The sequence below is a fragment of the Scyliorhinus torazame genome, chromosome 10, assembly GCF_047496885.1.
Source record: "Scyliorhinus torazame isolate Kashiwa2021f chromosome 10, sScyTor2.1, whole genome shotgun sequence".
Classification (NCBI taxonomy): Eukaryota; Metazoa; Chordata; class Chondrichthyes; order Carcharhiniformes; family Scyliorhinidae; genus Scyliorhinus; species Scyliorhinus torazame.
Window position 1 is genome coordinate 229364335 of NC_092716.1, and position 24803 is coordinate 229389137.

General features: G+C 46.4%; 1 protein-coding gene across 1 annotated transcript in view; it reads right to left on the bottom strand.

The window, feature by feature from the left end:
• The window catches only part of lrp5 (low density lipoprotein receptor-related protein 5), a 234334-nt gene that overhangs the window by 124974 nt on the left and 84557 nt on the right, over positions 1–24803 (bottom strand). The window contains exon 4 of the mRNA XM_072466531.1: positions 13091–13287. Coding sequence (XP_072322632.1) covers positions 13091–13287 — 197 coding nt within the window. The remainder of the gene's footprint in view (positions 1–13090; positions 13288–24803) is intronic.

Consider the following 24803-nt stretch of genomic DNA (forward strand, 5'->3'; position numbering starts at 1 on the left):
AATGTCATGTGGAAACACATGTCAAAACAAAACACAAGCGTCCAAGTAGCTCACTGCCAACAATCTCCATTCCAATTAGACACTAAACAATGCGTCTTTTTCTGTCAGAAATCCAAATTAGGTATTAGTTGTGGCTTAGTAGCAACTTAACTCTGCATCAGTGGCTTGAAGTCCCACTGCACTTACATAATTACAAAATCTAGGCTGACATTCAGTGCTAAGGGCATGCTGCACGATCAGGGATGCAGTCTTTTGGTATATGTAAATGATTCCATGGCACTACCTCAAAAGCAAGGGGTCCCCCCCTGGTTCCCAAGCCAATACCCCAATCAATATCACAAACAGATTAAAAGCAGAAAATGCTGAAAATACTCTAGAGGGAGAATAGGGAGGTAGTGGTGGAGTGGATTCGTACTCCAGAGGCCCAAGCTCTGGGGACATAGGTTCAAATCCCATCATGACAGCTGGTGGAATTTAAATTCAATTCATAAATCTGGAATTTCATAAATCTGGGTCGTCATAAAAACCCATCTGGTTCACTAATGCCCTTTCAAGGAGGAAATCTGCTATCTTTACCTGGTCTGGTCTACATGTGACTCCAGACCCACACCAATATGGTTGATTCTTCACTACCCTCCGAAATGACCGAGCAAGCCACTCAGTTATACCAAACCGCTACGAGATCCAAAAGGAATTAAACTGGACAAACAACCCGGAATTGACCTCGGCACTGGAAACAACAATGGCAAACCCAGTTCTGTTGACCCTGCAAAGTCCTCCTTACTAACATTTGGGAGCTTGTGCGAAATTGGAAGATTGTCTCACAGAAGCAACAGTCTGGCATTATCTGTAACATTTAATTCCATGTGTATGACTATGTTCCAGACACCACTGACAGGACAGAACCGCACCCCCCCCCAGAGGTGGAGACAGCACAGTGGTGGATAATTAGGAGGGAGTTGCCCTGGGAGTCCTCAACTTTGACTCTGGCATCAGGTCAAACATGGGCAAGGAAACATCCTGCTAGTTATCAACTATCGTTCCAGTGCATCCACAACATTGGCATCTACCTGGCAGAATGGACACAAAGAGCACGACAAATCCAACCTGGTCAATTACTGATCAGTCTACACTCCTGGACAACATTTGGCTGAAAGTGGCAAGTAACATTAATGCCAGACAAATGCCGGACAATGACTATTGTAACACGGTAGCACAAGTGGATAGCACTGTGGTTTCATAGCGCCAGGGTCCCAGGTTCGATTCCCTGCTGGGTCACTGTCTGTGCAGAGTCTGCACGTTCTCCGTGTCTGCGTGCGTTTCCTCCGGGTGCTCCGGTTTCCTCCCACAATCCAAAGGCGTGCATGTTAGGTGGAGTGGCCATGATAAATTGTCCTTAGTTACCAAAAAGGTTAGGAGGGGTTATTGGGTTACGGGGATATGGTGCAAGTGTGGGCTTGGGTGGGTCGGTGCAGACTCGATGGGCCGAATGGCCTCCTTCTGCACTGTATGTTCTATGTTCTATCTCCAAGAAGAGAGAATCTAGGACAAGGACAGCAGATGCACTGGAACATCGTCACTTGCAAGCTCGCCTCAAAGTCACAGACCATCCTGATTTGGAAATATATAGCCGTTCCTTCATTGTTGTGGAGTCAAAATCCTGCAACTCCCTCCCTAACAGCACTGTGGGTCTTCCTGCACCACTGCAGCGGTTCAAGAACCATTACCTTCTCTAGGGAAATTAGGGATGGGCAATAATTGCTGAATGGGCTAAAAGTCGGGCGGGGGGTGGGGCACTTTGGTATGAAATGGTTGACCTGTAGCCATTAAGGTCGCTAATAGACTGGAGTAAGGACTTCTGCCCCTCAGGATCATGGAGCCCCAGCAGAGAGAGCTGCCAATCACTCCAGTACCAGCAATGGCCACGGGAAAGATGGCCCCTGTCAGTATTGCACTTCAGCAATAAGCAGGGAAGCTGAGCTTGAACATGTTACAAGAGTCTGGGGATCTGATTGGGTGCCAACCTGGCAGGCCCCAACAAGGATTAGATTTAGGGTTTGAGAGAGTATTGGAGGGGGGGGGGGGGGGGGGGGGAGAGAGAGAGAATTAATGAGTTGCCCACTTAGAAGCATGCTGGGAATATTGTCTATATTGTAACACTGCTTTTGAACGAAAATAAGTAGGTCAGGTAATGTAAACAAAATACTGCTTAACATTTTGGACTCAGCCTTATTATGATACTAAGTTGTTCTTCCGAAGGACAACAAAATGCATACTCGAGTTGTTTTTAAATCAAGGGCAAAACATTTGTATTTCCTCTTGCATATGTTCCAAGGTTTATCTCTTTAAAGTTGTTTATCTCACACTATAAATATAATGGTTTTTAACTGTATAATTCAGAGCACTGTGGCATGGCTACTTAGCCAGACAATGGGCCTCTCTGCAAATATTTGTGTCAAATAAATTTTCTGAATCGAAGCTGCGAAGAATTTGCCTTTATTATAATTTCCACTACAGTGTGTGTGTGTTTTTTGCACAAATTGACTGTTACACAGTTCCCACATTACAGCATTGACGACACATCAAAAAGGCACTTAAATGCCCCCAAGGACTTGAGGAACTTCCTGAGGCTCTATAAGGTGTGTCATGTGAGAGTACCTTTAGGAAATGGGTGTTTAAGAAATGTACCTTTAAGAAATGGGTGTTTATTTCGCTCCCTCCCAGTCACCCCCACCCCCTCCCCATCACCCCCGCCCCCTCCCCGTCGCCCCCGCCCCCTCGCCCTTGCCCCGTCGCCCCCCCCGCCCTTGCCCCGTCGCCCCCTTGCCCCGTCGCCCCCGCCCCGTCGCCCCCGCCCTTGCACCGTCGCCCCCGCCCCCGCCCCGTCACCCCTGCCCTTTCCCCGTCGCCCCCGCCCTTTCCCCGTCGCCCCCGCCCTTTCCCCGTCGCCCCCGCTAAAGAAACAAAAAGAAAAGAAATAAAAAAGAAATGGGTGTTTATTACTGCAGTGGTGTCAGAGAATGGGTGGAGCTGGGCTGCCTGTCAGCTTTTTACTTTAGTTTTAGGCTGTTTGCTGCAGGGTGTGTTTTAGTTTTGTTTTCAGTGTTGGAGCTGAAGTCAGACAAAGCAGCTGTACTGCTGTTCTCTCTGCCATGAAAAGACTATCTGTTGATCATTTGGTGAATTCAAAATTATAAATGTTTTCAGTAGTGACTTTAACCTGATGTGCTTCTGTTAAAGGTGATGTTTTTTGTAAGTCTTCTGGATGTTAAAAGGACTGCGTAAGCATTACTTAGTGTTGTACTCTTTAGGGGTTGTATTTGAATTAATGGTTGCTAAGATGTTCACTGTATGTTTTAAAAAGGTTAACTTGAGTTCATAGAATAAATATTGTGTTGCTTTAAAAAATACTTTTCCATTTCTGCTGTCCCACACCTGTAAAGTGGGCCGTGTGCTCCCCATTCCACAATCTATTAAAAGTTGTGGGTCAGGTGAACTCCATGATACACTTTGGGTTTCTCTAAACCCTGGCCCATAACAGGTGTTATAGAAATGCAAACTCATTTTTTTTTGAATAAGCTAGATCTAAAAGTGGACTTTAAGTGAAAAGTTCATTTAGAATTTATAAATTAACTAAATGCACTGAAAAAACACATTAAGCTTTCACAAACACTTTCCAAATGATGGTTTAACATCGACTGCTTCAAGTTTAGTTAATTTATTTTAACCATTAGAAATGGAGCAAACTCTATTTCATTCATTTCAGCTTTGAGGTGGACGGGGAGGAAAATGATTGGGGAAGAAGAAATGGGCAATGAGCAAATCAGCAATGTTGCAGTCTGGATGTAAAAGGTATTTAAGCTGCTGCTGGTGGGCCTTGTTGAATGTTTTCATTGCTGTAAGCTGGAGAAGATATTTTGTCAACTGAAAGGAGTGTTGGGAACTTAACACATAGCAAGCTCTTGAAATGCAGGGCTACCAGTAGCTGATGTATCTGACAACCCTCTCTGATTCTTGGAATCTGTTGCTTTGTACATTGGACACAAAGCTCTCCTCGTCCCTTCTTCATAGGATCACAGATTTAACCTCGAGGGACACACCAGCACAGTCCCGGCAACTGATTAGTTGCTTTGAGCCATACTATTTTGCCCGCCGAGTTATCCTTAAATCAACAGGCCAGATTTTCAAAACCATAGGGCTTTGATGAATGAGGCCTACAGCAATTCTGCCATGCTGATCATTATACTAGTCAACTCTCTCATTTATGTTCTGCCAGAAGGCTGATATAGCCTGTTGTATAATACATCACAAAAGCTAAATTACTGATGAGCAACATTAAAAGAAAATAAGCAAATTTTTTTGTACAGGGATTTTTTTTCCTGAAATCTTATTCAAATATTTTTGCACTGGATTACTGACAATGAAAGCCTTAAAAGAAAACAAGTTTTACCCTCGGGCACTTCTCTTTGAAAATACGACAAACAAACAAGTACAGTACTTGCAGATTTGTGCCACAACTTGTGTTGCCTTTTCTTCAGTGTTGTATCTATCAATGCACTTGACTAACCTCGTGAAAGAAACATGATTGTTTTCCACAAGAAGCCAATATGAACATCGAAACTGGAGTAGGCCATTCAGCCCGTCGAGCTTGCTGCGCTATTCAATATGATCATGGCTGACTGGACACTTCATTGCCTAATAGGAACATAGAAATTGGAGTGGGCCATTCAGCCCATCGAGGCTGCTGCGCCATTCAATATCATGGCTGATTCAACATTTCAATGACTTTTACACACACCTTCCCCATAACCCTTTACGTTATTGTTCATCCGAGATCTATCAATCTCTACCTTCATCATACTCAATGTCTGAGCTTCCACGCCGTGTGGGATAGAGAATTCTAAAGATTCACAAGCTTTTTATAAAGAAATTCTCCATATCTTGGTCCTAGGTGGCAGCCTCCTTTTTTTGAAATTGTGTCCCCTGGTTTTAGACTCCCCAACCAAGGAAACATCTTACCGGCATCCACCCTATCTATTCCTTATGTATTTTGTAGGTTTCGAAATCCGAGAGAATATAGGCCCAGTTTGCCAATCTCTCCTCATAAAACATCCTGTCATCCCTGGAACAGGTCTGATGAACCTTTGTTGCACTCCCTCTTTGGCAATAATATCCTTTCTGAGGGAAGGTAACCAAAACTGCACACAGTACTCCAGTTGCAGTCTAACCAAGCTTCTACGCAATTGAAGCAAAACCTCACTACTCAAATCCTCTTGCGATAAAGGCTAACATTGCATTAGCCCTCCTACTAGCTTGCTGCACCTGCATTTTAGCCTTTAGTGACTTATGGATAAGGACACCTAGGTCCCTTTATACACCGACACTTTCTATTTCTTACCGTTTAAGAAATACTCTGCACGTGTTACTTCTACCAAAATGGATTATCTCACATTTTTCCACATGATATTCCTTCTGCCACCCATTAAGTCTGTCCAAATCCTCTTCTAGCCGCTTTATATCTTCCTCACATTGCCGCCTAATTTTGCTTCATCTATGAACTTGGAAATATTACATTTGGTCCCCACATCCAAATCATTGATATATATTGTGAACTGCTGGAGCCCAAGCATTTATCCTTGCAGTCCCCCACTAGCCACAGGTTGCCAACATAACAATGACCCATTTATTTCTACTCTGTTTTCTGCCCGTCAGCCAATCCTTAATCCATGCCACTGTGCTGCCAAGTGAGGTGGTTGAGGCAGATGCATTAATATTAATAATAATTGCTTATTGTCACAAGTTGGCTTCAATGAAGTTACTGTGAAAAGCGCCTAGTAGCCACATTCTGGTGCCTGTTCGGGGAGGCTGGAATGGGAATTGAACCCACGCTGCTGGTCTTGTTCTGCATTACAAGCCAGTTGTTTTAGCTCACTGTGCTAAACCATTAGCGACCTTTAAGAATTATCTGGAAAGACACATGAACAGACGGGTATAGAAGGATACAGGCGTTTGGTCTAGATAGGACACGTGATCGGTACAGGCTTGGAGGGCCGAAGGGCCTGTTCCTGTGCTGTCTTGTTCTTTCTTATATTGCCTCCTGTCCCATGCCCTTCAATTTTGCTTATCAACGTCCTGTGGGAGAGCTTCATTCAAAAGCCTTCTGAAAAAAACATACTTTGTCCATTGACTCTCCTTTGTCAATTTTGCTAGTAACATCCTCAAAAACCTTCAACAAGTTCGTCAAACATCATTGCTGACTATACTCAATCCGATCACGATTGTCCAAGTGTCCACTTATCAAATCTTAGGGGGGAAAATGGATTCTAGCATTTTTCCTAAAGGCCAAGAGGTCTGTAGTTTCCAGTTTTCTCTCTCCCTCACTTCTTAAATAGTGGAGTGACATCTGTTACCTTCCATCTTCAGGAACCATTCCAGAATCTATAGAATTTTGGAAGATGATCACCAATGCATCCACTATCTTTCGCGCAACATCTTTCAAAGCTCTGGGGTGCATAATATCAGATACCGGAGACATATCATCTTTCAGTCCCAATAATTTGTCCAATACAATCTTCCTACTTTTACAAATTTCCTTCACCTCCACATTCTTCCAAGTCCCTTGGATCTCTACATCTGGGAGATTTCCTGTATCTTCCTTAGTAAAAAGTGACACAAAGGCCGGAATTTTCCAGCTATTACTTGGAAGGGTGAATTCAACGCTAAACTCCGTTGACAACGACGGGCCTGATGCCTGATAATGGTGGGCCACCTCCGGTGCTACCAAATACACGACGGAGGGCACAAAAATCCCATCCAACGTAACCATTAAGCTATTCTGCCATTTCTCTATCCCCCATTATGAATTCTCCTGTCTCTGCCTGCAATGGACCCACATTTGTCTCACTGCTTCTTTTTTACATACCGATAGAAGGTTTTGCAGTCCGCTGTTGTACTTTTTGCCAGATTGCATTCATAGAAGGTTCTCCCCTTCTTTATTAGCTTCTCGGCCTTTCTTTGCTGTATTCTAAAAACCTCCCAATCTTCAGGTTTACTACTACTTCTGGCACCTTTATAAACCTTTTATTTTAATTGTATACAATCCTTAACTTCCTTTGTCATCCATGGTTGAAAGGCCTTTTGGGGGGTTTTGCATCCTGAAGGAACGTACAGGTTCTGCGAGTTGTGTAATATTCTTTGAAGACTATTCATTGACTATACATAGTCATGCCTTTTAATGTATTTTCCCAATCCACCTCAGCCAATTTATCCCTCATGCCTTCATAATTTACTTCATTCAACTTTGATCCTCTGGCTTCAGATTGAACTTCCTCACTTTCAAATATGATGTAAAATTCTACAATATTGTGAAAGGTTATTTTGCAACTAGATTATTAATTAGCTCCGTTTCATTGCATAATACTGGATACAGAATAGCCTGCCCTCTAGTTGGCTCATAGTGGGCTCTAGAAACCCATCCCTAACACACTCCAGAAACTCATTTTCCTCAGCATTAGTGCTCAGTTAGTTTAACCAGTCTATAGAGTCATAGATGTTTACAGCATGGAAACAGGCCCTCCAGCCCACATTATCCATGCCACCCAGTCCATGCCACCCAGTTTCTATCACTAAGCTAGTCCCACCCTGCCCATGTTACTGTCTAACTGCTTTTTAAAGGAAAATATTGTACCCACCTCTGGCAGCCCGTTCCAGATGCTCACCACCCTCTGTGTGAAATAATTTCCCCTCTGGTCTCTTTTATATCTCTCCCCTCTCACCGTAAACCTATGCCCTCTAGTTCGAGACTCCTTTGAGAAAAGATGTTGACGATCTACCTTATGTATGCTCATTATTTTATAGACCTATATAAGATAACCAATAAGCCTCCTATGCTCCAGGGAAAAAAGTCCCAGCCTATACTTATAACTCAGACCATCAAGTCCTGGTACCATCCTCGTAAATCTCTTCTGCACTCTTTCTAGTTTAACAATATCCTTCCTATAATAGGGTGGCCAGAACTGAACACAGTATTCCATGTGTGGTCTTACCAATGTCTTGTACAACTTCAACAAGGCTTCCCAACTCCTGTATTCAATATTCTGACCAATAAAACCTAGCATGCTGAATACCTTCTTCACCGTCCTGTCTATGTGCCATGTATTGTCCATACTGCATGCTGCTCTCATCTCCTGAATAATAACATGCCCCACATTACTATTTGATGGCCTATAAATAACTCCAATCAATGACCTTGGCTGCTTCTTGGGTCCATCCAAACAGAACATTGTTGCTCTGATATGAGATCATCCCTTACTGCAGCACTGATCCCATCCCTTACGATCAGCACAGCTCCACCTCCTTTCCTTTCTCGTCTGACATTCCTAAACATCGAATATCCATGAATATTCAGTTCCCAGTCTTGATCACCATTCAGCCATGTTTCCGCAATGGCAATTATATCACGCCCATTTATTTCTATTTGTGCCTTTAGATCTTCTATCTTGTTTTGAATGCTGCACGCATTTAACTCAGGTAGAGCGTCCTTAACTATATCTTTTTTATATCATCCGACATTCGAAGCTTACTCGATGCTTTCCTTGGTTTCTCCTGCCTTCTACTCCCATTACTACTTCCTGTTACCAAATTTACTTCCTTCCGAATTGGGCCACACCTCCGGTTCCTATCCACCCCCCCCTCCCCCACCCCAAGCTATTTTAAACCCACCCGACAGCACTCCCTCCTCCACCATTTCTCCAAAACTTCTCAAAGCTACCGCTTCAAAGAAACAGCAATATGACTTCCAGATTCGGTTACTGTTTCTCTCCGCCACAGAAAAAAAATGCCCCATCATTACAGCTACACATTTAATCTTGCTCGGTTTCTTTTTTAAATCCCGCGATTGGAAAAAGCCACGGAATTAAAAAGTGCCAACTCCTGCCCCAGAAACAACATAGACATTTAGCATTGGATCTTTCTTTCAACTGAACGGAGTGAACAGTTTTCTCTGGTTCAACCTTTTAACACAGTTATTTTGGAGAGGGAGGAAAGCAGGGGTTGGAGTACACTATTCTTTACCAGTTCTAGACTTTTTATCTGCTGCGTATTGCTGTAAAATAAATATTTCTTCAGGTCTGATATGCTCTCAACATGTTATGCTCATCATGTTTTATGATTCTGATGGCTTTTTCTTTTCGATCTTACCTGTGGTTCTGTTGAAATTCTAATGTTTCCCTAGCCCTCTCCGACATCAGAGTAAAAAAAAAATATACATCAAATGGGGACAAAGATTGCAAAATAACCAACACTACCAAGATCTTGCAGCCATGATTCCAAAGTGTTGCACACAATGCATTTAACTCAGAAAACAAGTACTGTGAGTGAGCAGAGACACAACAAGTGCAGCAGATGTTCTGCACAGTGCTGGTATAAGATGCCCTGCTGAGCCTCTCTACTTCCAAGTCATGACATGCTGACATTTCACCCCATTAGCATCAGGCTTTCTGGTGTCTAATGGAACCTGACATTTCATAGTCAGCGCTTCACTGAGCACTAGGAAGAGACCTTACAAAGAAAGCAATGTTACAACACCATTAGTATTCTCAGAATTGGGACCATTACTGTGCCTATGACTAAGGAATAATGCTGCCAAAAATAGTTTCTCTTTGAGAGTCTTTCAACCATAAGAGAAGTGCTCTTCTATATTACGTCTATATTGTGGATCTGCAATGTGTTAACGCCATTCATTTGTAAAGCAGAATTCAAACCACAAGAAGCAATAAACAACTGCGCCAGCAAAACTGTTTCTAATTCAGATTTAGGAACAAGAGGCAGGAATTGGGAGTTTTTGATTAGGATCCAGACGTTGTGGTCAAATTATTGAACCAACCCTGCACCGTATCAGCAGACACCCGGCAGTGATTTTTTTTTTCGCGAAATTGACTTAGGAGCAAGAGAGCACACTCGCTATCAAATTAAGGATGTGGAGATGCCGGCGTTGGACTGGGGTGAGCACAATACGAAGTCTTACAACACCAGGTTAAAGTCCAACAGGTTTGTTTCGATGTCACTAGCCTTCGGAGCGCTGCTCCTTCCTCAGGTGAATGGTAAATTAAGGATGACAAGTGGACTCTCGAAGCTGGAGGACCAATAGGAGGTCCTCCAGTACAGAAGGTGCTGGCCATGCCCTTGCCATCTTGAGGTGCCCTCTCAGCAACTTCCATAACTTTGGATTCAAAACTGACCACAGCTACAGGGCCACCTTTGCGGAGTATCTCAAAGCCTGCCTGCAGCTTTGGTCCTTCCCAGGTCTGCTGCAGGAAGGTCACTTGCAGGCAGCTGGACTGCTCCCGATGCCGGATCGCTGATAATTGGCCTTTTATTTACATTGATTGGCTACCCACCGCTTGTGGACAGGTAGCCCTTCTGCCTCCAATCCCACCTCTGGGAAAATAGCTTGGGGGCGGGTTGGTGCTGTCAAACGGATACACCACCAGCACCATAAAATTTCATGCCAACCCACCTCTGTCCCTGCCTCTACATCAGGGTAAAGATGTTGCCCATGTTTACACTTATTGCCAGTATGGTTTTTCATTCTGTGCTGCAGGGATAAACTACTTTCCTTGGCGGGATTCCAGGTCATCAGAGGGACTAGCACAGTCAATCGGACATAACCATTCTCATGATAGAGTTGAGGCTAACTCCAAAGAACAATACAGCACAGGAACAGGCCCTTCGGCCCTCCAAGCCTGTACCGGTCTTGATCCCAACCTTTGCCAAAATCCTCAGCACTTCCTTGTGCTGTATCCCTCTATACCGATCCTATCCATGTGTTTGTCAAGATGCCTTTTGTCGCCGTTAATGTATCTGCTTCCACAACCTCCCTTGGCAATGCGTTCCAGGTACTCACCACTCTCTGCGTAAAAAACCTGCCTTGCACATCTCCTCTAAATGTTGCCCCATGGCCCTTAAATCTATGGTCCCTGGTTACTGACCCCTCCACCCTGGGAAAGAGTGCCTGCCCATCCGCTCTATCCATGCCCCTCATAATCTTGTAGACCTCCATCAGGTCGCCCCTCAACCTCCGTCTTTCGAATGAAAATAGTCCGAGTCTATTCAGCCTCTCCACATAGCTAACACTAGTTGTGGCATTATGTACACTCTTGCCAGCAATCGCAACGCAACTATAAAGGATACCAACTTACCGTCAAGATCTCATTAGAATTTTGGAGCGTTAAACATTTAGCTAAATTACGCACAACTTAGCATAACGTTTCATTTTGGTCACAAACTCTGGAAATTTAGAATTGGTAATACAGTAGTAGTCATCAAATGCGGCTGTGTACCCAGTTTCAAATAATAGCAGAAATAAAGGGTGGGATGTCCCGCCGCTGTAAACGGGGTTTCCCAGTGTTCTCAGTCTCTGCTGCCGGGGAACCCACGGCTGGGGTACACGGCTGCCGGGACCAGAAGAATCCACCAGCGGGAATGGTCAGAAAATCCCACCCAAAGTCTTCATAATGGATATTAGCTTACAATAGAACTGGCATTATCAAAATTGTAACTTGTAAATTGTAACTTTGTACTTTTATACAAACTTAGAAATAAAAACCAACTGCTGTCAACTTCCTTCTTTCTGCTTTTCAGATTAACTGGTATACAGGGTAATCTTTGGAATAAGATGACAGCAATGTTTTAATGAAGACATATTCTGTGCATGAAATGACCAGCTATTAATTCAGGATATATAATTTCTGATGTCATAAGTCAAGGAATTGGTTACAGTAAGTCCTTGCTTTAACTTCCCCTGTTTCAAGTCATTTCGATTTAACGTCATGGTTTTAAATGGGGTCAATATTATCATTTAGTGTTGTGGATTTTCAGAGGGTCGAAGACCCTCGCAAAGGTGGTCCTGTAGCTGCGGTTATTTTTTTAACCCAGAATTTTGGACGTTGCTGAGAAGGTACCTCAAGATGGTAATGGCATGGCCAGCACCATCTGTACTGGAGGACCTCCTTTTGGTCTTCTAGCTTCAAGAGTCCATCCGCCATCCGGTGCTCTTTCAGAGGGTCGTTGCAGACTGAATGGATTGAATGGCCTCCTACTGCACTGTAGGAAATTTATGATTCTATGTTTTCCAGTAACCTGTTTCAGGCTGGTTGTGACAAGAGTTGTGAGAGCCGATTAGCACCTTTTTGGAGCAGCCTCGCCCACTCCCGACCCTCTTGCTTGCTAATCCAGCTGGATTGCCGACCCTCCAGCTAGCGGCTGGCATCCGCGACTCTGTAACCCTGTAGATTGCTTCCTGCCTCTCACCGCTCTTCTCCCAAGCCCTCACTCCAACCAGGGATTCAAGGGCCAGTGGTGAGCAGGAGGGTCGGCGGATGGGGGAGAGGTACAATGAGATGGCTGCGAAGCAGGAGAGTTGGGAGCACAATCAACAGTGAGACGAAGGGCCATTGAGTGGGAGAGGTGGAGAGATAGTGAGCAGCTAGAAAGAGTTCTTTCATATTTCAATATTAATTTAAAAGCTATTTTGCTTACAAATATCGTAATTTAGCAATCTACAGTATCTTAAGCTTACAGGGTACAATATTTTTTTCTGCTCAAAATGGTCCTACGGAACCTGACCAAAGCTTTTACATTTGTTGTAATAGGAAAATCTGATTCACTCTCCGTGTTTCATTTAAAGTTGCATTTTTCAGGAACACATCTATAACACAAGTGAGGAATCACTGTATTCCAATCTTAGATACACAAGTTGCATTTGAAGATCTTTACAAACAATAGTATCATTATGTGACAAGCAAAATTACGATTTGATAAATACATGCAAACCAAATGGAGACATTTCTATAGATTTGTTTGGACTAGGGTTGCATAAATATGCATGTGACAACACCGGGATACGACTCCAGGTTTAGTTTGCTTGAAAATAAATGACAGAAGGTAACTGCGGTTTGTAAGAATGGAATAGATTTAGCACTAAACAGTTCGACTTATTAAATCATAAATACTGCCACTGATCAAAACATTTCATAAGATGAAACATTTTAGATATTAACGCTTTACCCTCGATGACCATTCCCAAACTTACTGTGTGGCTGCCTCTCCTGACTGAAGACCTGGATGTCCATGGGAGAGTAAATACTGATAAGTATCTCCCGTTTGTTTGCCCCAGTCCTCTTATTACAAGCGTGGATTGAACGGGTTTGCCAATCTGTCCAGTACAAGGTTTCGCCAAACAATGTCAGAGCAAATGGATGAGTCAGAGTACCTTGCACAACTTTTTGCCTGTTACAGAACAAAAGAAAACAAAGCAATTAGAGCAAAGAGGCAATAAGAGTGTCCTGTTCAAGTACAGAAATAAGCTGTATTTTTATATCACCCATCACATAAAAGAACACTTAGTTGAAGAAGGAGAACCAAGCAAGAGGTGAAAAATTTCAGGAAGAGAAAAGTTTTGAAGAGTGGTTGCAAAGTTTTGTAATTTTAGGTGTGTTCAAAGAACAGTCACGGGAGAAGCTGAAGGTTTGAACAATTAACTGAAATCTGGTGTGGAAGAAGCAGAGATATGGGTTGGAATAGATGGCTGGAGAAAGTTGCTTAAAGTGAAGTAAGACCATGAATGGATTTGAAATCTGATGAGTCTTTCACCTCGTATGCCAGAAGAGCATTTGGAGCTTGAAAACAGGGATAATTTGACTTTGTGCAAGAGTTCCATAATAATTGGCATATGTGGAGGAAATAGGTAGGGAAGCCAACAAGGGAATTAATTGTAGGTAATAATAATAATAATCTTTATTATTGTCACAAATAGGCTTACATTAACACTGCAATGAAGTTACTGTGAAAATCCCCTAGTCGCCACACTATGGCCCCTGATCGGGTAGCGGGAGAATTTGGAATGTCCAATTCACCTAATGGCATGCCTTTTGGGAGGAAACCGGAGCACCCGGAGGAAACCTATACAGACACAGGGAGAACATGTAGACTCCGCACAGACTGTGGCCCAAGCAGTGAGTCGAACCTCGGACTCTGTATTCAGTTCTTAAGCCAATAATGAATTAAATTCTGATGGAGAAAAAGATGCAAAAGAACAATTTTGTGACGGTAGCGAATACCAGTCTTGACAAATGGGTAAAGCTGTGAAGGGCATCATTTAAAAAAATTCATAGTGCACAAAAGAAATTAAGACAAAATCTTGCAATAAAAATCATTTTAACGTTAATGAAAACTTATGCATACTATTCACGGGACAATTTCTGCAGACAAAAAAGTGTTGACATTTCGAAAATTGGTGATTTTAACATTTAAAAAATTTGCATTTCACAACAACAGCTTAAAGAACAAATTAATTTTCATCTATACATGAAGCACATTTCTGGACATTAATTTCCTGACATCCCAAAGTGCCTCAGAGCCAATGAATAACAGCAGAAATTTATTTGTATTAAACAAAGCCCCATTCAATTTATATTCAACAAGTTCCCACAAATGGCAATGACATAAAAGACCTGAGAGGTAGTTTTACTGGTGATAGTTTGGGGATGAAGATTGACACGGACACGGTGAATGTTCTCCTGTTCATCTTCAAATAATATTACATTCACCTCACCTCATAATATCTTATTTGTGGCAAGGCAGGCATCATGTGGCCCTTTCGCGTGTGGTTCAATTGAGACTCTTAAGTGGCCGATTAATGACCACTTAAGAGCCTCATCCTGCTGCCACTGGGATTTTACCCACAATGTGTGACGCCAGCACCAAGTATCCAGGCCGTCCAATGAAGCCTGATGAGCCTTCTTGCTCGGCGTTGTGTGGCTATTCCATTGGCCAGTAGCTCCCGGAATCGTGACTCCCTCTCTGATAGAAATGGAAAGCCCATCTCAAATCAAGAAATAGCCCAGTGACTGTTAAATTACTGTGGGGTGAGCCAGCAAAGCATAGGCAGGCTTGCAACTCTGAGAACGCGAATCCAGGGTAAAATTCAGCTCAATTATCATCCAAAAGGTGGACAATAAGAATGTGCTGGCTTAGCCAGCGACGGCCACAACCCGTGGAAGAATAAAAACTCGGGTTGACTGAATCTGGAAGTTTTGACCTAGTGTGGCAAGGAGAAGCGAGCCCTCTGGAGAGCATGGAGCTACAGAAGGACTCTTCCTGTAAATTCAAAAATCTGGCAGGAGTGTGCTGCATATCAGAAGAGGTTCTAAGATGTCTCTTGATTGCATTGCGAATGTACCTTTTAAGTTTGGTATATTAATTGGCTGTTAAGTAATATTTGGTAAATATTGATTTTAATTTGGGCAGCACGGTAGCATAGCGGTTAGCGCAATTGCTTCACAGCTCCAGGGTCCCAGGTTCGATTCCCGGCTGGGTCACTGTCTGTGCGGAGTCTGCACGTTCTCCCCATGTGTGCGTGGGTTTCCTCCGGGTGCTCCGGTTTCCTCCCACAGTCCAAAGATGTGCAGGTTAGGTGGATTGGCCATGCTAAATTGCCCTTAGTGTCCAAAATTGCCCTTAGTGTTGGCTCAGTGGGGTTACTGGGTTATGGGGATAGGGTGGTCTGGGCTTGGGTAGGGTGCGCTTTCCAAGAGCCGGTGCAGACTCGATGGGCCGAATGGCCTCCTTCTGTACTGTAAATTCAATGAAATCTATGATTTGTTTGTTACAGTAGAAGTCTTAAAATGTAAAATCTTGTCGCTTGGTTCTTTCCGTCAGTTGCTGGGAAATTCATCTCTTTTAACAAGCTATCAGTCTCTGTGGGAACCTTTAACAATAACCTTTTATTGTCACAAGTATGAAGGCACTGTGAAAAGCCCCTAGTCGCCACATTCTGGCGCCTGATCGGGTAAGCTGGTACGGGAATTGAACCCGCTCTGCTGGCCTTGTTCTGCATCACAAACCAGCTGTCCAGCCCACTGAGCTAAATCAACCTTTGGTTATATACAGAAGAATTAAGTTTTGCACAGTGAATTTTACCTGTCAAGTTTTTTTTTTCTTACACAAAATTCAGCCCTGAACTTCTACATCATTTTTGTTGTCTTTAATCGAGCACACAACTCAATTTTTCTAAGTGATTCAAATCTATTTATGATTGCCAAATTAGCTGCAATAACCTGCCCATAATTTGAGAAATATCCCAAGTGCTCTCAAGAGTGACACGTGCAACCTTTTAAACAAGCAAAGCCCACACTGTGATATTGAATGAGTCATGTCATTAGGAATTAAAATAAAATTTAATTTAAGAAATGGATGGTTAAAAATAAAAGGCACCACCAATATATTTGTTTGCACACAAAACAAGAACAGATGAATTATCCAGAGGTGCTTCTTACAAGTTAAAAAAACCAATTTAAGAGATTTTCACACTGCAGTGCATATTGACTATTTGGGTATGGAGATCAGTAATCCTGCTCAGCTCTCCTTCCATGGAAATACACGCATGTTCCAGACATGCGCTTTTGTGAGGCCAAGCGTTCATTTGTGAAGCTGATACTCTGTTACCAGTCTCAACTATTCCATGTCAATACGCTATAGGTGATATACAGGGCTTCCGGTTTACGGCTATGCTGAGCTAAGTCGCACGTTCGGCAGATCCCGCCAGAAATTGACTTTTGGGCTCTTTTGAGGGGCCCCAGTGGCATTTGTTCAACGGTTCCCAGTGTGGGAAGGCGACAGTACGATTTCCCCGGCATTGTATGGATTGGACCAGGAGTGGAGCGGTGGAAAAAAGTATTTCTGGTGCAGTGAAAAGTGCGAGGGAGGAAAGCCAAGATGGCGGCAGGTGGAGACCAGGCAATGTGGGTGCAGTGGGCGCAAGAGCAGCAGGAGTTTCTCAAGCGCTGCTCCACGGAACTGAAAGCAGAGCTGCTGGAGCCGATGAAGGCTTCGATCGACAAGCTGGTCGATACCCAGAAGGCCCAAGGGGCGGCGATCCGGGAGGTGCGGCAGAAGGCCTCGGAGAATGAGGGCGAGATATTGGGCCTGGCGGTGAAGGTGGAGACGCATGAGGCGCTGCATAAGAAATGGCAGGAGAAGTTCGAGGACATGGAGAATCGGTCGAGGAGGAAGAATCTGCAGATTCTGGGTCTCCCGGAGGGAGTGGAGGGGTCGGATGCTGGAGCATATGTGGTGACGATGCTGAACACGTTGATGGGTGCGGGTGCCTTCCCGAGGCCACTGGAGCTGGATGGGGCCCACCGAGTCCTGGCGAGGAGGCCCAAGTCTAATGAGCCGTCGCAGGCGGTATTGGTGCGGTTCCACCGCTTGGTGGACAGGGGGTTTGTCCTAAGATGGGCAAAAAAAGGAGCGGAGCAGCAGGTGGGAGAATGCAGAGGTCCGTATATACCAGGACTGGAGCGCGGAGGTGGCCAAGAAGAGGGCCGGGTACAATCGGGCTAAGGTGGTTCTGCATCGGAAGGGGGTGAAATTCAGGATGCTGCAGCCGGCGCGACTGTGGGTCACGTTTAAGGACCGGCACCATTACTTTGAGACGCCGGAGGAGGCATGGACCTTTATTCAGGCTGAAAAGTTGGACACGGACTGAGGGTCGGTTGTGAGGGGAGTTCGCAGGGGGCTACTGTGGTTACTGTGCTTTGGGGGATGTTCTATTCTGTTCTGTATTGTTTCCTTGGGTGCTGGGTGGGGGAGGGTGAATTGGTTCGAAGTGGGGGTTTTGAGAGAGTGTGGGCGTCGGTGGTTGGAAAGACGGGGCCCCGTTGGGGGGAGGGGAGATGGGAGGCCCGAGGTGGGACAGCTGGGATTAGGCCGCAAAAGGAAGATGCGCCAGAGAGGGCGGGGCTGGTCTGATGGAATGCACAGGCTTTTTCCCGCACAAGGGAAGGAAGGGGGGCAGGGCCGGGGGGCGAAGGGCGGTGTTGGAGAGGAGCGCCCACTGATGGACATGAGGGGGGGGGGGGGGGGGGGAGAGAAGAGAAGAGAGACTCCCACACTGGGGGGTCGATGGAGTGGCAGGAGTGGCCGAGGTCAGCAGGAGTCAGCTGACTTACGGGAGTGCTATGGGGGGGGAACAACGCAGCAAGGGGGGGGGGGGGGGGGGGGGGGAAAGAGAACCTAGCTTTGGGGGGGGGGGGGGGGGAGACAGGGTTGCTGCTGCATTGGCCAAAGGTGAGCTGGAGCTCGGCGAGTCGGGGCGGGGGTCTGCCGCTGGGGGGAATAGAGAGTGCAGGAGGCACGGGCACGTGGCTGGCCTCGAAAAGGGGATGGCTAATCGGACCGGGGGTGGGGGGGGGGGGGGGGGGGGGGGGGGGGGGGAGAGAGAGAGAGAGCGAGAGAGAGAGAGAGAGAGAAAAGCCCCCTGATCCAGCTGATAACTTGGATTGTGAGAGGCCTGAATGGGCCGATCAAGAGGGCCCATGTGTTCGCGCACGTGAAGGGACTGAAGGCAGATGTGGTTATGCTGCAAGAGATGCATTTGAGGGTGGCAGATCAGGTTAGGCTGAGAAAGGGGTGGGTAGGGCAGGTTTTCCACTCGGGGTTGGGCGCAAAGAATCGAGGGGTGGCGATTTTGGTGGGGAAGCAGGTGTCGATTGAGGCGCTGAACATCGTGGCAGGCAATGGAGGTAGGTATGTGATGGTGAGTGGTAAGCTGCAGGGGGTGCGGGTGGTATTAGTGAAATGTGCCCCGAATTGGGATGATGCCGGATTTATGAGGCGCATGTTGGGCCGGATCCCGGACCTGGAGGCAGGGAGCTTGATAATGGGGTGGGACTTCAACACTGTACTGGATCCAGCATTGGACCGCTCCAGGTCCAGGACGGGTAAGAGGCCGGCGGCGGCCAAGGTGCCGAGGGGGTTTATGGACCAGATGGGAGGAGTGGACCCATGGAGGTTTGCCAGGCCGGGGGCCAGGGAATTTTCTTTTTTTCCCACGTCCATAAAGCCTACTCCCGGATAGACTTCTTCGTTATGAGCAGGGCACCAATTCCGAGGGCGGCTTCCACGGAGTATTCGGCCATAGCCATCTCAGACCATGCCCCGCATTGGGTGGAGCTGGATCTAGGGGAGGAGAGGGACCAGCGCCCGCTGTGGCGCCTGGATGTGGGCTTGCTGGCGGATGAGGTGGTGAGCGGGCGGATCCTGGGGTGCATAGAAAGCTATCTAGAGACTAACGATATTGGGGAGGTGCAGGTGGGGGTGGTCTGGGAGGCGCTGAAGGCAGTGATTAGGGGAGAGCTAATCTCCACTAGGGCCCACAAGGAGAAGGAGAGGAGAGAGAGGGAGAGATTGGTGGGGCAGATTTTAAGGGTGGATAGGAGGTATGCAGATGTCCCCGAGGAGGGACTACTCAAGGAGCAACGAAGCCTCCAAGCCGAGTTCGACCTGTTGACCACCAAGGCGGCAGAGATGCAGTGGAGGAAAGCGCAAGGAGCGGTGTACAAGTACGGGGAGAAGGCTAGCCGGATGTTGGCACACCAGCTTCGGAAGCGGGAGGCAGCGGTGGGAATAAATGGGGTATTTAGAGACTTTTATGAGGGGCTGTATAGGTCTGAGCCCCCGACGGAGAGGGGGAATGCGTCGATTTTTGGATCTACTTAGGTTCCCGAGGGTGGAGGAGGTGCAGGTGGCTGGGCTTGGGGTAGGGCTGGAGGAGCTGACTAAGGGACTGGGGAGTATGCAGGCGGGGAAGGCACCGGGGCCAGATGGGTTCCCGGTGGAATTTTACTGGAAGTACATGGACCTGCTGGGCCCTCTATTAGTGAGGACTTTCAATGAGCGAGGGAGGGAGGGGCCCTACCCCCGACGATGTCCAGGGCACTGATCTCGCTGATCTTGAAGCGGGACAAGGACCCATTACAGTGTGGGTCGCATAGGCCAATCTCTCTCCTCAACGTGGACGCGAAGCTGTTAGTGAAGATGTTGGCTACCAGAATTGAGGACTGTGTCCCGGGGGTGATTCACGAGGACCAGGCGGGTTTTGTTAAGGGAACGCAGCGGAATACCAATGTGCGGAGGCTCCTTAACGTAATCATGATGCCTACAGTGGAGAGGGAGGCGGAGATAGTGGCGGCAATGGACGCGGAGAATGCCTTCGATAGGGTGGAGTGGGGGTACCTCTGGGAAATGTTGAGGAGGTTTGGGTTCGGGGAGGGGTTCATTAGTTGGGTTAGGCTACTTTACGAGGCCCCGGTGGCGAGTGTGGCCACGAATCGGAGGAGGTTGGAATACTTTCGGCTGCACCGGGGGACGAGGCAGGGGTGCCCCCTATCCCCCTTGCTATTTGCATTGGCAATTGAGCCTTTGGCTATGGCTCTAAGGGAGTTCAGGAACTGGAGGGGGGGGAACACCGGGTTTCATTGCATGCCGATGCCTGTTACTGTGTGTGGCAGACCCAGTGGGGGGGGGATGCTGGAGGTGATGCGGATCCTCAGGGAATTTGGGGACTTTTCCGGGTATAAGCTCAATGTGGGGAAGAGTGAGCTCTTCGTGGTACACCCAGGGGACCAGGGAAGGAGGATAGACGAGCTTCCACTGAAGAGGGTGGAAAGGAGTTTTCGGTATCTGGGGATCCAGGAGCTGGGGGGCCCTACACACGCTCAACTTGACGAGGCTGGTGAAGCAGATGGAGGAGGAGTTTAAAAGGTGGGATATGCTGCCACTCTCCTTGGCGGGTAGGGTACAGTCGGTGAAGATGACGGTGCTCCCGAGGTTCCTTTTTATATTCCAGTGCCTCCCGATCTGGATCCCTAAGGCCTTTTTTAAGCGGGTCAGTAGGAGCATCATGGGATTTGTGTGGGCGAAAAAGACTCCGAGGGTGAGAAGGGCGTTTCTGGAGCGGAGTAGGGACAGAGGGGGGTTAGCGTTACCTAATCTGTGTGGGTATTACTGGGCTGCCAATGTGGTGATGATACACAAGTGGGTAATGGAGGGGGAGATGGCGTCCTGTGTGGGCACGAGTCTGGGAGCGCTGGTGACAGCACCGCTGCCGCTCCCGCCGACTAGGTACACCATGAGTCCGGTGGTGGCGGCGACTTTGAAAATTTGGGGGCAGTGGAGGCGCTACAGGCGTGAGGTAGAGGCTTCGGTTTGGTCCCCGATCCGGGAGAACCATGGGTTCGTCCCGGGGAGAACCGTGGGTTCGTCCCAGGGAGAACCGTGGGTTCGTCCCAGGGAGAACCGTGGGTTCGTCCCAGGGAGAACCGTGGGTTCGTCCCAGGGAGAACCGTGGGTTCGTCCCAGGGAGAACCGTGGGTTCGTCCCAGGGAGAACCTTGGGTTCGTCCCAGGGAGAACCATGGGTTCGTCCCAGGGAGAACTATGGGTTCGTCCTGGGGAGAATGGATGGAGGGTTTCTGAGCTGGCACAGGGCAGGTATTAGAAGGATGGGGGACCTGTTTTTAGATGGGATGTTTGCGAGCCTTGGGGCGCTGGAGGAAAAATTCGGGCTTCCCCCCGGAAATGCCTTCAAGTACATGCAGGTAAGGGCATTTGTAAGACGGCAGGTGAGGGAGTTCCCGCTGCTTTCAGCACTCAGGATCCAGGATAGGGTGCTCTCGGGGGTGTGGGTTGGAGAGGGCAGGGTCTCGGCGATCTACCAGGAGATGCAGGAGGAGGAGGAGACCTCAGTGGAGGAGCTAAAGGGTAAATGGGAGGAGGAGCTTGGGGAGGAGATAGACGAGGGTACGTGGGCGGACGCCCTGGGTAGGGTTAATTCTTCCTCCTCTTGCGCCAGGCTTAGCCTGATACAATTTAAGGTTCTTCACAGAGTTTTGGATGGGTTTTGGAGGGGTATTGCGAGGACGATGTCTAAGGTGGTGAACACCCAGGTTAAGCCGAGCTGGGGGTTAGCACTATTTGGGGTATCGGACGAGCCGGGAGTGCAGGAGGCGTAAGATGCCGGTATTCTGGCCTTTGCGTCCCTGGCAGCCCGGCGGAAGATTCTGCTACAGTGGAAGGATGCGAGGCCCCCTGAACGTGGAAACCTGGATCAGCAACATGGCAGGGTTCATTAAATTGGAGAGGGTAAAATTAACCTTGAGATGGTCTGTGCAAGGGTTCTTCAGGCAGTGGCAACCATTCCTAGACTTTCTAGCAGGGCGTTAGGAGGTGGTCAGCAGCAGCAACCCAGATGGGAAATTACACAACGTTTTGGTCTCAACAACTTTCTGTTGCAGCAAATTCCAGATTCACCACTCTCTGGGTGGAGAAATTTCTCCTCACCTCAGTGCGAAAAGGTTTACCCCTTCATGATCCCTATTTCTGGACTCCCCCACGATCAGGAACATGCTTTCTGAATCGACCCTGTCTAATCCTATTACAATGTACCCTAACCTGAGAAAAGCATCCACTCCTGTATTCCAGAGAGGTTTCTATTTCCCATACGAGCTTCAGAGAATAAAGAGAGGAAGAGAAAGAAAAGAAAGAAGGACTTGTATTTGTCTCATGCCTCTCATGACCACCGGACATCCCAAAGGGCTTTCAGCTATAAAGTACTAGTGTAGCCACTGTTGTACCAAAGGAAATGTGGCAGCCAATTTTCGTACAGCAAGCTTCCCATGAACAAAAATATGATAATAACCAGGTAACCTGGCTTTGTTACGTTGATTGACGTCCATTTGAGAGTGCAGATGGGACCGCGGCTTAATGTCTCATCCAAAAGACTGTACTTCGAGAAGTGGCCATCTTGATTTTTGCGCTCCTGTCCATGAGAAGAACCTGACGTCAGAACATTGCAACGTAGAGGAAAGAGTTCTCCCGATCAAGAAATGGCCAGAAATAAAGAGCGAACCAACTTAGATTATAAGAAACCTGGAACATGTCATCTGCCTTTTTCCCCCTCACACACATATATAATGAGTCGTTGTATACAGTTTGTGAGGAGACAAGATAGGATAAGATAACTTAATTTTGACTCAAACAACTTTGTATCTCACTCGTCTCCTTATGATTGAGTTAAAAAGTTACAACGCGCATTGAGCTGTGAAGACCTGTATAAGGTTGATTTTTGGTTGCATGGTATGCAAATGTTGAAACCACTTAAAGTGCTTTAATTCTTTTCTCCCATGTTACCGTGTAAATTCTAAGATTTTAGATTGTTTTTCTTACTGAGCTATATGTTGTATGCACCTTGGTGGAAGCTGAAAGTCTCAGGTTTCCACTACACAGCACTTATTTCTGGCATCAGCAATTGCCATGTGGCAAGGACATCATTCTGAAGTCCAGCAATAGGATTGGCAATCAGCCAGAGAAAGAAAGACCTGATATGGAGTACTCAATGCTTAGGCTTTGAAATTCTAAATCAAACTATTTAATGGTAGAACTGGTTGGTCAGACACTGGGAGAGGTCTCCTGCTCCTGTTTGAACGTATTATGGAACCTTTTACATCTGAAAGTGGACAGACCATCTGGAAGCCTGCAACACTTCCGATAGAGCAACATCTCCTCCGTTCCATACTGAAACGCCACATAGAACTGTACAGCACAGTGCAGGCCCTTCGGCCCACGATGTTGTGCCGACCATTTATCCTAATCTAAGATCAACCTATCCAACACCCCTTCAATTTACTGCTGACCATGTGCCTGTCTAAGAGTCACTTAAATGTCCCTAATGACGCTGACTCCACCACCTCTGCTGGCCGAGCATTCCACACACCCACCACTCTCTGTGTAATGAACCTACCGCTGACATCTCCCCTATACCTTCCTCCAATCACCTTAGAATTATGTCCCCTCGTGACAGCCATTTCCACCCTGGGGAAAAGTCTCTGGCTATCCACTCTATCCATGCCTCTCATCACCTTGTACACCTCTATCAAGTCACCTCTCTGCCTTCTTCGCTCCAGTGAGAAAAGCCCTAGCTCCCTCAACCTTTGTTCATAAGACATGCCCTCCAGTCCAGGCAGCATCCTGGTAAATCTCCTCTGCACCCTCTCCAAAGCATCCACATCCTTCCTATAATGAGGCGACCAGAACTGGACACAATATTCCAAGTGTGGTCTAACCAGGGTTTTATAAAGATGGCAGTGTTAATATTGGCACTTCAACAGCTTCCTCCTCTGCTGAACATTTCTGTGTTTAAATAATTGACGTCTCAGGGTTTGGTTGGATTCTGAACCCAGAAGGTTTCAATGACAATATACACAAAAATAATTACTCAAAATGATTACTGCGAAGCAACGTAATGATTTGACTAGAGATTGTGAAGTTTCCTTTGAAATGTACTTCCACTTAGGCTGTTGCCTGGAAACCAGAACATTCTTATTTACTACCTTCCTTCGCAATGGAGAGAGACACAGGCAGAATCATTTGACAATTACGGTCAGGCAGCATTTAAATCCATTTTAGGCACAACTTTTAGTATTTGGGCTTTTCATCTCACTTAAAGGTAAAGATAACAATTTTTGGACCATTGTTCAAGGCAGGGATGATGTAGCACAGATCACAATTTTATTTTCCTCTTCTGGTCATGCTAAAACAGAGGGTCCAGCCCTTACCATGTAGCATATTGTCTGATGCGTAAAACATGAAAGGTACTGAATTTTGCTTACTCTCTATTAGCTTTGTGGATTAGTTTATTTCAGCAAGGATGACTACCCAACCAACACACAAGTTCTGACACAATTCATTTCAGAGTACAGGCAATGGGGTCAAGAGCAGCAGAATCCCATTGAAACTGCATTTGTGTTTGGGTAATTTCATGTGACTGCAAACGCATACACATATAATGAATGGTATGTTCGAGTATCATTAGCTTAAATCCATTTTTAAAATTATATTTACTGAACCTAATTAAAAAGCCTAGAAATGCTCTTTATTTAAAAATATAATTGCTGGAATATGTACAGA